The sequence below is a fragment of the Pygocentrus nattereri genome, chromosome 23 (assembly GCF_015220715.1).
Source record: "Pygocentrus nattereri isolate fPygNat1 chromosome 23, fPygNat1.pri, whole genome shotgun sequence".
Lineage (NCBI taxonomy): Eukaryota > Metazoa > Chordata > Actinopteri > Characiformes > Serrasalmidae > Pygocentrus > Pygocentrus nattereri.
Window position 1 is genome coordinate 34,560,449 of NC_051233.1, and position 16,488 is coordinate 34,576,936.

The following is a 16,488-nucleotide window of genomic DNA, read 5'->3' on the forward strand; positions in this document are numbered from 1 at the left end:
GTTTATATCACAATACCTACATTAAGAGTCGGTTATTCATTCAGTCTAATGAGAAACTGTAGAACGGACTCAGTTTATATCACAATACCTACATTTAGAGCCGGTTATTCATTCAGTCTAATGAGAAACTGTAGAACGGACTCGGTTTATATCACAATACCTACATTTAGAGTCGGTTATTCATTCAGTCTAATGAGAAACTGTAGAACGGACTCGGTTTATATCACAATACCTACATTTAGAGTCGGTTATTCATTCAGTCTAATGAGAAACTGTAGAACAGACTCGGTTTATATCACAATACCTACATTTAGAGTCGGTTATTCATTCAGTCTAATGAGAAACTGTAGAACGGACTCGGTTTATATCACAATACCTACATTTAGAGTCGGTTATTCATTCAGTCTAATGAGAAACTGTAGAACGGACTCGGTTTATATCACAATACCTACATTTAGAGTCGGTTATTCATTCAGCCTAATGAGAAACTGTAGAACAGACTCAGTTTATATCACAATACCTACATTTAGAGTCGGTTATTCATTCAGCCTAATGAGAAACTGTAGAACAGACTCGGTTTATATCACAATACCTACATTTAGAGTCGGTTATTCATTCAGCCTAATGAGAAACTGTAGAACAGACTCGGTTTATATCACAATACCTACATTTAGAGTCGGTTATTCATTCAGCCTAATGAGAAACTGTAGAACAGACTCGGTTTATATCACAATACCTACATTTAGAGTCGGTTATTCATTCAGTCTAATGAGAAACTGTAGAACAGACTCGGTTTATATCACAATACCTACATTTAGAGTCGGTTATTCATTCAGCCTAATGAGAAACTGTAGAACGGACTCGGTTTATATCACAATACCTACATTTAGAGCCGGTTATTCATTCAGCCTAATGAGAAACTGTAGAACGGACTCGGTTTATATCACAATACCTACATTTAGAGTCGGTTATTCATTCAGCGTAATGAGAAACTGTAGAACGGACTCGGTTTATATCACAATACCTACATTTAGAGTCGGTTATTCATTCAGCCTAATGAGAAACTGTAGAACGGACTCGGTTTATATCACAATACCTACATTTAGAGTCGGTTATTCATTCAGCCTAATGAGAAACTGTAGAACAGACTCGGTTTATATCACAATACCTACATTTAGAGTCGGTTATTCATTCAGCCTAATGAGAAACTGTAGAACGGACTCGGTTTATATCACAATACCTACATTTAGAGTCGGTTATTCATTCAGTCTAATGAGAATCTGTAGAACGGACTCGGTTTATATCACAATACCTACATTTAGAGTCGGTTATTCATTCAGCCTAATGAGAAACTGTAGAACGGACTCGGTTTATATCACAATACCTACATTTAGAGTCGGTTATTCATTCAGCCTAATGAGAAACTGTAGAACAGACTCGGTTTATATCACAATACCTACATTTAGAGTCGGTTATTCATTTAGCCTAATGAGAAACTGTAGAACAGACTCGGTTTATATCACAATACCTACATTTAGAGTCGGTTATTCATTCAGTCTAATGAGAATCTGTAGAACGGACTCGGTTTATATCACAATACCTACATTTAGAGTCGGTTATTCATTCAGTCTAATGAGAAACTGTAGAACGGACTCGGTTTATATCACAATACCTACATTTAGAGTCGGTTATTCATTCAGCCTAACGAGAAACTGTAGAACATTCATGCTCAACCTTGCAATATTACATGATTTTTTCTGGTTGTTCTGCCGCTGCACTCCCACAGATCCATAAATATTCCCCACCCACAGCAGAACCAGCAAACTGATTGGCTCCTTTTATTGACAGACAGGACTTTGCCCACAGTCAGGTGCGTTGTTGAGCGTTCCAAGTTTTCCCCTTCAAATTCCGACTGGCGAGCATCTCCTCCGCCTTTGTAATGTTTCTCTACAGACTGAGTCGCTATAAACTCACAGCAGCAGCTGTGGAGGACAGCGTTTGTGGGTGGAGCCTGGATTCGTTAAGTTAATTACTGACCCTCCATCATTCCCAGTCCACTGCAGTATTAGATTTCTCACGGACCTGATCCTTTTCTGACCAGTTATGTTTTATCGTTTCAAGAAGTGCTGTGAACCTGGCTGTGCTAAAGCTGAATGAACAGGGCCTTTTGGACAAGCTGAAAAACAAATGGTGGTACGACAAAGGAGAGTGTGGCAGCGGAGGAGGGGACTCCAAGGTCAGCCCCAGTCTCCACTAATAGAAAGACAGACAGACAGACAGACAGACAGACAGATAGAATGAGCGGCGAGTAATCGGCAAGGCTGTGATCTGTGATCTCCGGCACCAGTAACGAGAAACCATGAGCTCATTACCATGATGATCTTAGCTAACTGCTGCTGCACTATTACTTTGGGGTGTTGTGGCTTTTTGCAGGTGTTGATGGAGCAAAATGAGATCAGACTGAACCCTTTACTCGACTATCAGAGCAGAGAGAGAGAGACAGAGAGAGAGGCAGAGGCAGAGAGAGAGAGGCAGAGGCAGAGAGAGAGAGGCAGAGGCAGAGAGAGAGAGGCAGAGGCAGAGAGAGAGAGAGGCAGAGAGAGAGAGGCAGAGGCAGAGAGAGAGAGAGAGAGAGAGAGAGGCAGAGAGAGAGGCAGAGAGAGAGAGGCAGAGAGAGAGAGAGAGAGGCAGAGAGAGAGAGAGAGAGGCAGAGAGAGAGAGAGACAGAGAGACAGGCAGAGAGAGGCGGAGAGAGAGACAGAGAGAGAGGCAGACATAGACAGAGAGAACTGAGGACTCAGTGAGGGGAGAGGGGCGTCTGTATCGCTGTAGTTCAGAACAGTGTAGTTTATGGGATTCACTCTCGTCAGCACGGCTGTGTGTGTTTGTTTAGTCTATAAGTCAGGTCCGTCTGGCGCATCCATTTGGCGGTTTCTGTCAGGCGGCTCCGTCCGGCTGTTTCTCTCTGCCTGAAGTTCACTGAGCTTATTTTAACATGCAGTGTTTTTATCAGTGTTTACGTTTAGTCCAGTTGTAGTTCAGGTGTGAACATAATCAGTAATGCGGTTGTAGTTCAGGTGTGAATCTAATCAGTAGTGCGGTTGTAGTTCAGGTGTGAATATAATCAGTAGTGCGGTTGTAGTTCAGGTGTGAATATAATCAGTAGTGAGGTTGTAGTTCAGGTGTGAATATAATCAGTAGTGAGGTTGTAGTTCAGGTGTGAATATAATCAGTAGTGAGGTTGTAGTTCAGGTGTGAATATAATCAGTAGTGCAGTTGTAGTTCAGGTGTGAATATAATCAGTAGTGCGGTTGTAGTTCAGGTGTGAATATAATCAGTAATGCGGTTGTAGTTCAGGTGTGAATATAATCAGTAGTGAGGTTGTAGTTCAGGTGTGAATATAATCAGTAGTGCGGTTGTAGTTCAGGTGTGAATATAATCAGTAATGCGGTTGTAGTTCAGGTGTGAATATAATCAGTAGTGAGGTTGTAGTTCAGGTGTGAATATAATCAGTAGTGCGGTTGTAGTTCAGGTGTGAATATAATCAGTAGTGCGGTTGTAGTTCGGGTTCCCATGCAGTTGTGAAAGGTGGTGAGTTTAGACTACTTTTCTCATCTCCATGGCAGCCCGGGTAAGTTATAGGTGTTAATAATAATAATAATAATAATAATAATAATAATAATAATAATAATAATAATAATGAATGAATCACACCCATTTTCCTTTGCATTGTGTGATCATTTCACGAGGAACAGACCAATCAAAACACTCCACAGTCGCTATTTTGGAGAACCGTAAAGTCTCCAGGCAACAGAAACACCTTTCTGAGTTTGGGCATTTTGGAGCGTTTTGATTGGTCGGTTAATCACGGCGTTGTAAAGTGAATATAGAAGCACAAACTATCATCTAATTTAAATAATCGCTGCGGTCATTTCTCTCGACTCGACTCACTACAGCTGCCAAGCTCTCTGCCGCTGGAAAGAAAGGTCAGAGGTCAAAGGTCAAGGGTCAGGGACAGTGAGGCGAGCAGCGAAGTCTTGAGGGGACTAAGCATCACAGGCAAACGTGAGAATTCTAATGAAAAAAACTACAATTCCCACAAGTCCCATGCTGCACCACACACCAGGCTCACCTGTCAATCATCCTGGATGGAGCAGGAACAAGCCCCGCCCCCTTCACGGCCTCCGCCGGTTCTCTAGACCCTTCTTGGTTCTGCGACTCCTGTGAGTCACCTTATGCTCAGCCCTTCGGGGCAGCCCACGTCTCTGTTCTGATTGGCTCTCACACACCCCCCTCTATTCTGATTGGCTCCCAGACTCGTTCCCACAAGATCGAGCCACCCGATCTGTGGAGAGCCGCGCTGAGCATGCTGGGTAGAGGGTGTCTAGTCCGTTATGACATCAGGACTGCATGTTTCTCATTTATTCACCTGCCTGTAACCCTGCAATGCATGATGGGAGTAATTCAACTCTTCACAGCAAATATACTGCACAGTGCGCCGATTCAGACTTCAGGCATCAAAGAAGTGCGGATTTCTTATAAACTCCAGACTAAAGTCGATCGGTCAGCGTCTCCGTGTCTGTTCGGTGCTCCGCGGCCTCCCCTGTTTAACGCCACAGAGAAGCGTCAGCGTCTGAGCTGACAGACTTGCTTCATATCCAGATTCTCTCTGATTTTCCGTGTCTTCTTCCTGTCAGGTGAGGAATTTGCTAAGAAGTTGTGCTTTAATTCTGGACTGTTTGCGATTTTTCCAGAATGAGGTATTTAACTTGGATTTGCTGTGATTTTGTTTATTAGTTTGTAAAGTTTGTAACATTTTGCTCCATTTCTGGTGGACATGAGCTGCGTTTGACTGAGGCTTAAGACTCGGAATTTCTGACCTCCAACCAGAAAAAAACTGCTCGTTATGCTGGGAATTCCTACTCAGAAGGACGTTGTGAAAGTCTCCGGAACTCCAACATCTGGCAGTCATAGCAATCGGTTAAACTACAGCTCTGACCTCAAAGCTCAGTTTTACAGATGGATCATGAACACTGAGGTCACTCAGTGGATTAGCTCGTGCTAACAGTAGAGCTGAACAGTGACCGTCCACGTTTTAGCGGCTCTGGTTCTGGAAGTAAAAATCCAACTCAGTTGTCATCTCATTGTCTCTGTGTCTCGGTGTCTTGGTGTCTCATCAGCTCAGTGTTTCGACGTCTTGGTGTCTCATCGGGTCAGTTACTCAACGTCTCAGTGTCTCGCCGGCTCAGTGTCTCGTCAGCTCAGTATCTCAGTGTCTCATTGGCTCAGTGTCTCGTCAGCTCAGTATCTCAGTGTCTCATTGGCTCAGTGTCTCGTCAGCTCAGTATCTCAGTGTCTCATTGGCTCAGTGTCTCGTCAGCTCAGTATCTCAGTGTCTCATTGCCTCAGTGTCTTGTCATCTCAGTGTCTCAGTGTCTCATTGGCTCAGTGTCTCGTCATCTCAGTATCTCAGTGTCTCATTGCCTCAGTGTCTTGTCATCTCAGTGTCTCAGTGTCTCATGGGCTCAGTGTCTCGTCATCTCAGTATCTCAGTGTTTCATTGGCTCAGTGTCTCGTCAGCTCAGTATCTCAGTGTCTCATTGGCTCATTGTCTCGTCAGCTCAGTTTCTCAACATCTCAGTGTCTCGACATCTCTGTGTCTAGTCTCGGTGTCTTGTCGGCTTGGTATCTCGCTGTCTCAGTGTCTTGTCGTCTCAATGTCTCTGTGTCTTGTCATCTCATTGTCTCGTCAGCTCAGTGTCTCGCTGTCTGTGTCTCGTTGCTGAATAAAATAAAATACCGTGAGTAAAAATCTGGTCATTATGATTGAGATGCTGTTCAGACTGTTCGGCTCAGCACTGGCGTCCGAGTTTGGACGCTGAAAATGCCGTAATTATTTATGCTTTACTGAAAATGTTCACTGAAGATCAGTTCATCTGGATCTGTCCTACAGACTAGAGTCTTCTGCCCTAAAAGCTTCCCAGCATTCTTAGCATCATCATTAATTTCAGTTCATTCATTCATATTTACTGGGTCACTGGAAGAAGCGACACCTTAGTGAATACCTCACGTCTCTTTATACAATTATAGAACTTTTTACTTTTTCATTTTACTGGCATTGTTTCCCAAAATAAACCAAATTATCTGCATTATTTCTCAAAATAAACCAAATTATCCACATTATTTCTCAAAATAAACCAAATTATCTGCATTATTTCTCAAAATAAACCAAATTATCCACATTATTTCTCAAAATAAACCAAATCATCCACATTATTTCTCAAAATAAACCAAATTATCCAAATTATTTCTCAAAATAAACCAAATTATCCACATTATTTCTCAAAATAAACCAAATTATCCGCATTATTTCTCAAAATAAACCAAATTATCCACATTATTTCTCAAAATAAACCAAATCATCCACATTATTTCTCAAAATAAACCAAATTATCCGAATTATTTCTCAAAATAAGCCAAATTATCTGCATTATTTCTCAAAATAAACAAAATTATCCACATTATTTCTCAAAATAAGCCAAATTATCCACATTATTTCTCAAAATAAACCAAATTATCTGCACTATTTCTCAAATAAGACAGATTATCCACAATATTTCTCAAATAAGACAAATTATCCGCATTATTTCTCAAATAAGACAAATTATCTGCATTATTTCTCAAAATAAACCAAATTATCTGCATTATTTCTAAAATAAGACAAATTATCTGCATTATTTCCCAAAATAAACCAAATTATCTACATTATTTCTCAAAATAAGTCAATGATCTGTGAAATTAATGACACTTTCATAACATTAAACTACTTAAAATAAGTGCAAAGTGTCCAGAAACAAGTTCAATAATATGGTAACATTCCTATCTCAGTCTTATAGTGAGAAAAATCGGACAGAATGACTGCATTAAAGCATTTCCACCTGCTAAGACACACATCTTCACAATGAACTCTTGCATTAAACTTCATGTTTGTATGTTATATGTTTGTTATTCTCATCATGATGGTTTGTCAGTTCAGCCCTGAACACTAACCAAACGGCTAACGTTGTGTCCTCAGTCTCAACAACTGATTTTACATAAAAACTCCTCCACATTAAACAGTTCAGAGGTAAACGCTCTGTTCTAGAGAAGCTGACCGAGTCAGAACCGCTCACAGTGGTGGTGATAGGAACCAGACGTCCCTCTAAAAGCTCCTCACAGTGGTGGTGATGGGAACCAGACGTCCCTCTAAAAGCTCCTCACAGTGGTGGTGATAGGAACCAGACGTCCCTCTAAAAGCTCCTCACAGAAAGTTCCTACATGAACTGGTTCTGAATTCACTGCCTGATGACTGAGACGCTGTTTTATGAGAGTTTAGAGAACTTCAACTCCATTCATGGTGGAGGGAGACATGCAGGGCGCTGTGCAGCAAAATAGTCCCCAAAGAAAACTCATTATTCCAGATTTTCCACTGTTTTCCATCATCAACATTCCATATAAGCTCAGAAGACTCGTGTAGGTTCTCTGGTGGTTCTGGATGGTAAGTAAAGTGTCTATATCTGTGTTGTAGTCATGGCAATGCCTGGTTCCCATCACCACCACTGTAAAGACGTCTGAACCAGTTCACTCCAAACCCTCTGAACCTTTGATTACACCTCACACACCGAGTCATGGGGAATTCAGATAAAGGGGTGGAGTTTTGCTTTAATATAATGGGTTATTTTAATTGATGCTGATGTGTCAAATAAGGATGCATACTTGATTCTAGAGACTGAACAGTAGATGCTGCAGCTCACTGGGCGCCGTTTATACTGATGGAGTTAGATAAGCCTGAACCACTGAAAATTAGACTGGAACTATGACTCATATATAACAGTATTAAAGCTCGAACCCGCTCAGTAAATATACATCAGTTCATTTACATTCACAGTATATTTAACCCATTTTTTCTTAAAAAGCCATTCTTAATATTTTCCTTCTTGCTTTGTCCTGTTTTTCTCTGGATATTAACAGATACGACTCTTTGTTGTCGGAAACGTTTAGATTTGTGGTTGGGAACCAGATCATCATTTAAATATATAATAATTAATAGAAGCTTCTTTCTCTCTGTTTCTGCATGAATGGCTTCTTAAATATAATTACAGTTTCATGTTTTCATTTACTTTATGGTTTCAATCAGTAATTTTGTTGATGGGTTGTTATTGGGTTGGTTCAGCGTCCAGCTGAGGTCACACCACAGCTTTCAGTCGGATTGAGGTCAGAACTCTTTTCCAGTCAGAGCTGCTGGGCTGCGTTGTTCATTCACTTCTGTGGTTTGGATGATTCTAATGAGACACGACAAACCCTGGACTGTTGGATCTCAGACAGATGGCCAAATGATCTGCTGTAGAAGAGTCGCAACCCGTCTTGGTGTTGCCTGGTAGAGGTTTTGGTGTTGCCAGGTGGAGGTTTTGGTGTTGTGAGGTGGAGGTTTTGGTGTTGCGAGGTGGATGTCTTGGTGTTGCCAGGTGGAAGTCTTGGTGTTGCCAGGTGGAGGTTTTAGTGTTGCCAGGTGGAGGTTTTGGTGTTTCCAGGTAGAGCTTTTGGTGTTGCAAGGTGGATGCCTTGGTATTGCCAATTGGAGGTTTTGGTATTGCCAGTTGGATGTCTTGCTGTTGCCAGGTGGAGGTTTTGGTGTTGCCAGGTGGAGGTTTTGGTGTTGCCTGGTGGAGGTTTTGGTTTTGCCAGGTGGAGGTTTTGGTGTTGCCTGGTGGATGCCTTGGTGTTGCCACGTGGAGGTTTTGATCTTGCCAGGTGGATGCCTTGGTGTTGCCAGGTGGAGGTTTTTGTGTTGCCAGGTGGATGCCTTGGTGTTCCCAGGTGGAGGTTTTTGTCTTTCCAGGTGGAGGCCTTGGTGTTGCCAGATGGAAGATTTGGTGTTGCCAGGTGGAAGTCTTGGTGTTTCCAAGTGGAGGTTTTAGTTTTGCTAGGTGGAGGTTTTGTTGTTTCCAGCTAGAGGTTTTGGTTTTGCCAGGTGGAGGTTTTAGTGTTGCTAGGTGGAGGTTTTAGTGTTGCTAGGTGAAGGTTTTGGTTTAACCAGTTGGAGGTTTTAGTGTTGCCAGGTGGATGTCTTGGTGTTGCCAGGTGATGGTTTTGGTGTTGCCAGGTGGAGGTTTTGGTGTTGCCTGGTAGAGGTTTTGTTGTTGCCAGGTGGATGTCTTGGTGTTGCCAGGTGGATGTCTTGGTGTTGCCAGGTGGAGGTTTTGGTGTTGCCAGGTGGATGTCTTGGTGTTGCCAGGTGAATGTCTTGGTGTTGCCAGGTGGAGGTTTTGGGGTTGCCTGGTAGAGGTTTTGGTGTTGCCAGGTGGAGGTTTTGGTGTTGTGAGGTGGAGGTTTTAGTGTTGCGAGGTGGATGTCTTGGTGTTGCCAGGTGGAAGTCTTGGTGTTGCCAGGTGGAAGTCTTGGTGTTGCCAGGTGAATGCCTTGGTGTTGCCAGGTGGAGGTTTTGGTTTTGCCAGGTGGATGCCTTGGTGTTGCCAGGTGGAGGTTTTGGTGTTGCCAGCTGGAGGTTTTGGTGTTGCCTGGTAGAGGATTTGGTGTTGTCAGGTGGAGGTTTTGGTTTTGCCAGGTGGATGTCTTGGTGTTACCAGGTGGAGGTTTTGGGTTTGCCTGGTAGAGGTTTTGGTGTTGCCAGGTGGAGGTTTTCGTGTTGTGAGGTGGAGGTTTTGTTGTTGCCAGGTGGATGTCTTGGTGTTGCCAGGTGGAGGTTTTAGTGTTGCCAGGTGGAGGTTTTGGTGTTGCCAGGTAGAGTTTTTGGTGTTGCAAGGTGGATGCCTTGGTATTGCCAGGTGGAGGTTTTGGTGTTGCTAGGTGGATGTCTTGGTGTTGCCAGGTGGAGGGTTTGGTGTTGCCAGGTGGAGGTTTTTGTGTTGCCAGGTGGAGGTTTTTGTGTTGGCAGGTGGAGATTTTGGTTTTGCCTGGTGGAGGTTTTGGTGTTGCCAGGTAGAGGTTTTGGTGTTGCCAGGTGGAGGTTTTAGTGTTGCCAGGTGGAGGTTTTAGTGTTGCTAGGAGGAGGTTTTAGTGTTGCCAGGTAGAGGTTTTAGTGTTGCTAGGTGGAGGGTTTAGTGTTGCTAGGTGGAGGTTTTAGTGTTGCCAGGTGGATGCCTTGGTTTTGCCAGGTGGAGGTTTTGGTGTTGCCAGGTTGAGGTTTTGATGTTGCCAGGTGGAGGTTGTGGTGTTGCTTGATAGAGAATTTGGTGTTGCCAGGTGGAGGTCTTGGTGTTGCCAGGTAGAGGTTTTGGTGTTGCCAGGTGGATGTCTTGGTGTTGCCAGGTGAATGTCTTTGTGTTGCCAGGTGGAGGTTTTGGGGTTGCCTGGTAGAGGTTTTGGTGTTGCCAGGTGGAGGTTTTGGTGTTGTGAGGTGGAAGTTTTAGTGTTGCGAGGTGGATGTCTTGGTGTTGCCAGGTGGAAGTCTTGGTGTTGCCAGGTGGAAGTCTTGGTGTTGCCAGGTGGATGTCTTGGTGTTGCCAGGTGAATGCCTTGGTGTCGCCAGGTGAATGCCTTGGTGTTGCCAGGTGGAGGTTTTGGTGTTGCCAGGTGGAAGTCTTGGTGTTGCCAGGTGGAGGTTTTGGTGTTGCCAGGTAGAGCTTTTGGTGTTGCAAGGTGGATGCCTTGGTATTGCCAGGTGGAGGTTTTGGTGTTGCCAGGTGGATGTCTTGCTGTTGCCAGGTGGATGTCTTGGTGTTGCCAGGTGGAGGGTTTGGTGTTGCCAGGTGGAGGTTTTTGTGTTGCCAGGTGGAGGTTTTGGTGTTGGCAGGTGGAGATTTTGGTGTTGCCTGGTGGAGGTTTTGGTGTTGCCGGTAGAGGTTTTGGTGTTGCCAGGTGGAGGTTTTTGTGTTGCCAGGTAGAGGTTTTGGTGTTGTGAGGTGGAGGTTTTGGTGTTGCCAAGTGGATGTCTTGGTGTTTCCAGGTGGATGTCTTGGTGTTGCCAGGTGGAGGTTTTGGGGTTGCCAGGTGGAGGTTTTGGTGTTGCCAGGTGAATGCCTTGGTGTCGCCAGGTGAATGCCTTGTTTTTGCCAGGTGGAGGTTTTGGTGTTGCCAGCTGGAGGTTTTGGTGTTGCCTGGTAGAGGATTTGGTGTTGTCAGGTGGAGGTCTTGGTGTTGCCAGGTAGAGGTTTTGGTTTTGCCAGGTGGATGTCTTGGTGTTGCCAGGTGGAGGTTTTGGGGTTGCCTGGTAGAGGTTTTGGTGTTGCCAGGTGGAGGTGTTGGTGTTGTGAGGTGGAGGTTTTGCTGTTGCCAGGTGGATGTCTTGGTGTTGCCAGGTGGAAGTCTTGGTGTTGCCAGGTGGAGGTTTTAGTGTTGACAGGTGGAGGTTTTGGTGTTGCCAGGTAGAGCTTTTGGTGTTGCAAGGTGGATGCCTTGGTATTGCCAGGTGGAGGTTTTGGTGTTGCTAGGTGGATGTCTTGGTGTTGCCAGGTGGATGTCTTGGTGTTGCCAGGTGGAGGGTTTGGTGTTGCCAGGTGGAGGTTTTTGTGTTGCCAGGTGGAGGGTTTGGTGTTGGCAGGTGGAGATTTTGGTGTTGCCTGGTGGAGGTTTTGGTGTTGCCAGGTAGATGTTTTAGTGTTGCTAGGTGAATGATTTTGTGTTGCCAGGTGGAGGTTTTAGTATTGCCAGGTGGAGGTTTTAGTGTTGCTTGGTTGAGGTTTTAGTGTTGCCAGGTGGATGTCATGGTGTTGCCAGGTCAATGTCCTTGTGTCGCCAGCTGGATGTCTTGGTGTTGCCAGGTGGATGCCTTGGTGTTGCAAGGTGGAGGTTTTGGTGTTGCCAGGTGGATGTCTTGCTGTTGCCAGGTGGAGGTGTTAGTGTTGCCAGGTGGAGGTTTTGGTGTTGCCATGTAGAGATTTTGGTGTTGCAATGTAGAGCTTTTGGTTTTTACCAGGTGGAGGTTTTGATGTTGCCTGGTGGAGGTTTTGGTGTTGCCAGGTAGAGGTTTTGGTGTTGCCAGGTGGAGCTTTTGGTGTTGCCAGGTGGAGGTTTTGGTGTTGCCAGGTTAATGCCTTGGTGTTGCCAGGTGGAGGTTTTGGTGTTGCAAGATGGAGGTTTTGGTGTTGCCAGGTGGAGGGTTTGTTGTTGCCAGGTGGAGGTCTTGTTGTTGCCAGGTGAATGCCTTGGTGTTGCCAGGTGGAGGTTTTGGTGTTGCCAGGTGGATGCCTTGGTTTTGCCAGGTGGAGGTTTTGGTGTTGCCTGGTGGAGGTTTTGGTGTTGCCAGGTGGAGGTTTTGGTGTTGCCTGATAGAGGATTTGGTGTTGCCAGGTGGAGGTCTTGGTGTTGCCAGGTAGAGGTTTTGGTGTTGCCAGGTGGATGTCTTGGTGTTGCCAGGTGAATGTCTTGGTGTTGCCAGGTGGAAGTCTTGGTGTTGCCAGGTGGAGGTTTTAGTGTTGACAGGTGGAGGTTTTGGTGTTGCCAGGTAGAGCTTTTGGTGTTGCAAGGTGGATGCCTTGGTATTGCCAGGTGGAGATTTTGGTGTTGCTAGGTGGATGTCTTGGTGTTGCCAGGTGGATGTCTTGGTGTTGCCAGGTGGAGGTTTTTGTGTTGCCAGGTGGAGGTTTTTGTGTTGCCAGGTGGAGGGTTTGGTGTTGGCAGGTGGAGATTTTGGTGTTGCCAGGTGGAGGTTTTGGTGTTGCCAGGTAGATGTTTTGGTGTTGCTAGGTGGAGGTTTTTTTGTTGCCAGGTGGAGGTTTTTTTGTTGCTAGGTGGAGGTTTTAGTGTTGCCAGGTGGAGGTTTTAGTGTTGCTAGGTGGAGGGTTTAGTGTTGCTAGGTGGAGGTTTTAGTGTTGCCAGGTGGAGGTTTTAGTATTGCCAGGTGGAGGTTTTAGTGTTGCTTGGTGGAGGTTTTAGTGTTGCCAGGTGGATGTCATGGTGTTGCCAGGTGGATGTCTTGGTGTTGCCACCTGGATGTCTTGGTGTTGCCAGGTGGATGCCTTGGTGTTGCAAGGTGGAGGTTTTGGTGTTGCCAGGTGGATGTCTTGGTGTTGCCCGGTGGAGGTGTTAGTGTTGCCAGGTGGAGGTTTTGGTGTTGCCATGTAGAGATTTTGTTGTTGCAAAGTAGAGGTTTTGGTTTTACCAGGTGGAGGTTTTGGTGTTGCCAGGTGGATGTCTTGGTGTTGCCCGGTGGAGGTGTTAGTGTTGCCAGGTGGAGGTTTTGGTGTTGCCATGTAGAGATTTTGTTGTTGCAAAGTAGAGGTTTTGGTTTTACCAGGTGGAGGTTTTGATGTTGCCTGGTGGAGGTTTTGGTGTTGCCAGGTAGAGGTTTTGGTGTTGCCAGGTGGAGCTTTTGGTGTTGCCAGGTGGAGCTTTTGCTGTTGCCAGGTGGAGGTTTTGGTGTTGCCAGGTGGATGCCTTGGTGTTGCCAGGTGGAGGTTTTGGTGTTGCAAGATGGAGGTTTTGGTGTTGCCAGGTGGAGGGTTTGTTGTTGCCAGGTGGAGGTCTTGTTGTTGCCAGGTGAATGCCTTGGTGTTGCCAGGTGGAGGTTTTGGTGTTGCCAGGTGGATGCTTTGGTTTTGCCAGGTGGAGGTTTTGGTGTTGCCTGGTTGAGGTTTTATTGTTGCTAGATGGAGGTTTTTAGTGTTGCTAGGTGGAGGTTTTAGTGTTGCTAGGTGAAGGTTTTAGTGTTGCCAGGTGGAGGTTTTAGTGTTGCCAGGTGAAGGTTTTGGTGTTGCCAGGTGGATGCCTTGGTGTTGCCAGGCGCATGTGTTCGTGTTGCCAGGTGGAGGTTTTGGTGTTGCCTGGTAGAGGTTTTTGTGTTGCCAGGCAGAAGTTTTGGTTTTGCCAGGCGGAGGTTTTGGTGTTGCCTGGTGGATGCCTTGGTGTTGCCAGGTGGAGGTTTTGGTCTTGCCAGGTGGATGCCTTGGTGTTGCCAGGTGGAGGTTTTTGTGTTGCCAGGTGGATGCCTTGGTTTTCCCAGGTGGAGGTTTTTGTCTTTCCAGGTGGAGGCCTTGGTGTTGCCAGATGGAGGATTTGGTGTTGCCAGGTGGATGCCTTGGTGTTGCCAGTTGGATGCCTTGGTGTTGCCAAGTGGAAGTCTTGGTGTTTCCAAGTGGAGGTTTTAGTGTTGCTAAGTGGAGGTTTTGGTGTTTCCAGGTAGAGGTTTTGGTTTTGCCAAGTGGAGGTTTTAGTGTTGCTAGGTGGAGGTTTTAATGTTGCTAGCTGGAGGTTTTGGTGTTGCCAGGTGGAGGTTTTAGTGTTGCCAGGTCGAGGTTTTAGTGTAGCTAGGTGGAGGTTTTAGTGTTGCTAGGTGGAGGTTTTAGTGTTGCTAGGTGGAGGTTTTAGTATTGCCAGGTGGAGGTTTTAGTGTTGCCAGGTGGAGGTTTTAGTGTTGCTAGGTGGAGATTTTGGTGTTTCCAGGTGGAGGTTTTGATTTTGGCAGGTGGAGGTTTTAGTGTTGCTAGGTGGAGGTTTTATTGTTGCCAGGTGGAGGTTTTAGTGTTGCCAGGTGGAGGTTTTAGTGTTGCCAGGTGGAGGTTTTAGTGTTGCTAGGTGGAGGTTTTAGTGTTGCCAGGTGGAGGTTTTTGTGTTGCTAGGTGAAGGTTTTAGTGTTGCCAGGTGGAGGTTTTATTGTTGCCAGGTGGAGGTTTTGGTGTTGCCAGGTGGAAGTCTTGGTGTTTCCAGGTGGAGGTTTTAGTGTTGCTAGGTGGAGGTTTTAGTGTTGCCAGGTGGAGGTTTTAGTGTTGCCAGGTGGAGGTTTTGGTGTTGCCAGGTGGAGGTTTTAGTGTTGCTAGGTGGAGGTTTTGGTGTGTGTTACCCGGGGTCTGTGTGTAGTTCAGATTCGATATTTTACTCATTAAGAAATATGTCTGTATCTTTTCACTCCACATAAACATCCTATGTATTATGTAATGTGGATCAGGGACCCGTGCTCTCCAGGCAGCAGGTCAGAGCTCGTATGCGAGAACAGGGCCGTCATGCCACTGTTTTCAGCTTGGTGTTGCTAATTTCCTCATAAGGAAGTTGCACTAAGCAAGTCTTCCATTCAGTGCAATCAGTGGATTTACACTGAAATCAGTCGCATGTCCTTGAGCCTCTTTCTGCAGCTGCAAAAAGGCCTGGTGTAAAATTTCAGCAAACTCCATAAAATCCTGTATCCAGGCTCCGCCCAAGATCCATGCTTTTGTAGCAACTGTTGAGAAGTTGGACAAGTTTTACAGAATGCTGATAAAGTCAGTTTCATCCTGATGAGACACTGTAGCTCACAATTCTTTACAGATTAACTTATAAGCATGTAAAGGTCATTTTTTGGGACCATCACATACTTTTTGTGTAATTGAGAATTTTGGGGATAATCTGATTGATAGGCTTTAATAAGATGAACTGTTTTAGCGCTGCTAAGTAGCTAATACTTCAGAAGCATTTAGTTACTCTTTGAGATTCGTGGACGTAAATGTGTTGCACCGATGTATCAAGGAGGTCGAGCTGCTCATCGGTGTGGAAAGATTAATAAAGCTTGGTAACATTAAAGCAGCTAAAGCTTTGAACGCAAAGACCTTGATTACACAACGTAAAAAGAGTCTGATGTTTTTCATTGCTCTACCATGAATGAGCCATTTGAATCAAATAAGTCAGAAAGTCTACTTTAGCCTCCGATCCAATATATTGTCCCAAAATACTCATCACAGCACACAAAGACTACATTTTAATCTCAAACTTTTCCACTAGTTAGATTAAAGCTGGGGACTGGATGTCTGAACAGCTAATTGGAGCAAGGCAAAATTCTGAGATTTGCTGCCAGCGAAGTTCACTAAAGATATTGGACTCCGTGCTTCAGATGAGCTGGATATTTTTATCAACTTTGCTGCAACGTGGAAAACGTGGAGTTTAGGAGGCCGTAGGTCTAGAGCCATCGGCCATGACTGCACAATGAAAACCTAGGTGTGTAGCGTTGGCAGGTGAATGGTTAGCAGGTGGTCCGGACTCCAGCGAGTGCTGAGTAACGTATATTTGCTGGTGTTGAATTACAAACCGTCGTCATGTAACAGAAAGGAAATAAACTGAGTTACCCAGCAGCCCTGTTGATGACATATTTAACATCTTACATGTCAACACACCCTGCACGCAAGTGATTTGGAAAAAATATGAATTAGCAGTTCAGTAGCTAAATTCACTCATGATAAATAGGCCTGGATGAAACAATGCTTCCAGCCTAAAGGCCAGTTCACACCAGACATATTGCTGAAGCGCTCTTTTAGCCCTTTGTCTGACAGAACGTCAGTGTTTCATGTCTGTGTTAGATGTCTGTCAGAAGCCCAGAGTGTCCGAAGACATCCGGTCAAATGAGACTCTTCCACTTTCTCTAACTTTCTATATTCAATCAATACTTTACTAAAGTGTGATGATCTTATTGGTCTTGTAGTTGCTGAGCAGCTCCTGCGCTGTACTAACTGTGCGTGGAGGCTACAGATTTGATAAGGCCAGGGTTCAGATTGAGGGGTGGAGTGTCCCAGACCCCCCATGAGACAG

The 16,488-nt window shown here is 45.1% G+C and overlaps 1 protein-coding gene across 5 annotated transcripts in view; it reads left to right on the forward strand.

The window, feature by feature from the left end:
* gria3a (glutamate receptor, ionotropic, AMPA 3a) overlaps positions 1-16,488 on the forward strand; it is a 126,234-nt gene that overhangs the window by 94,665 nt on the left and 15,081 nt on the right. Inside the window, exon 15 of one of the 5 annotated variants that reach the window (XM_037533160.1) lies at positions 2,122-2,236. The exons of 3 other annotated variants lie outside the window; for them this stretch is intronic. In XM_037533160.1, coding sequence (XP_037389057.1) covers positions 2,122-2,236 — 115 coding nt within the window. The remainder of the gene's footprint in view (positions 1-2,121; positions 2,237-16,488) is intronic. One more of the 5 variants, XM_037533162.1, reaches the window with a different exon arrangement.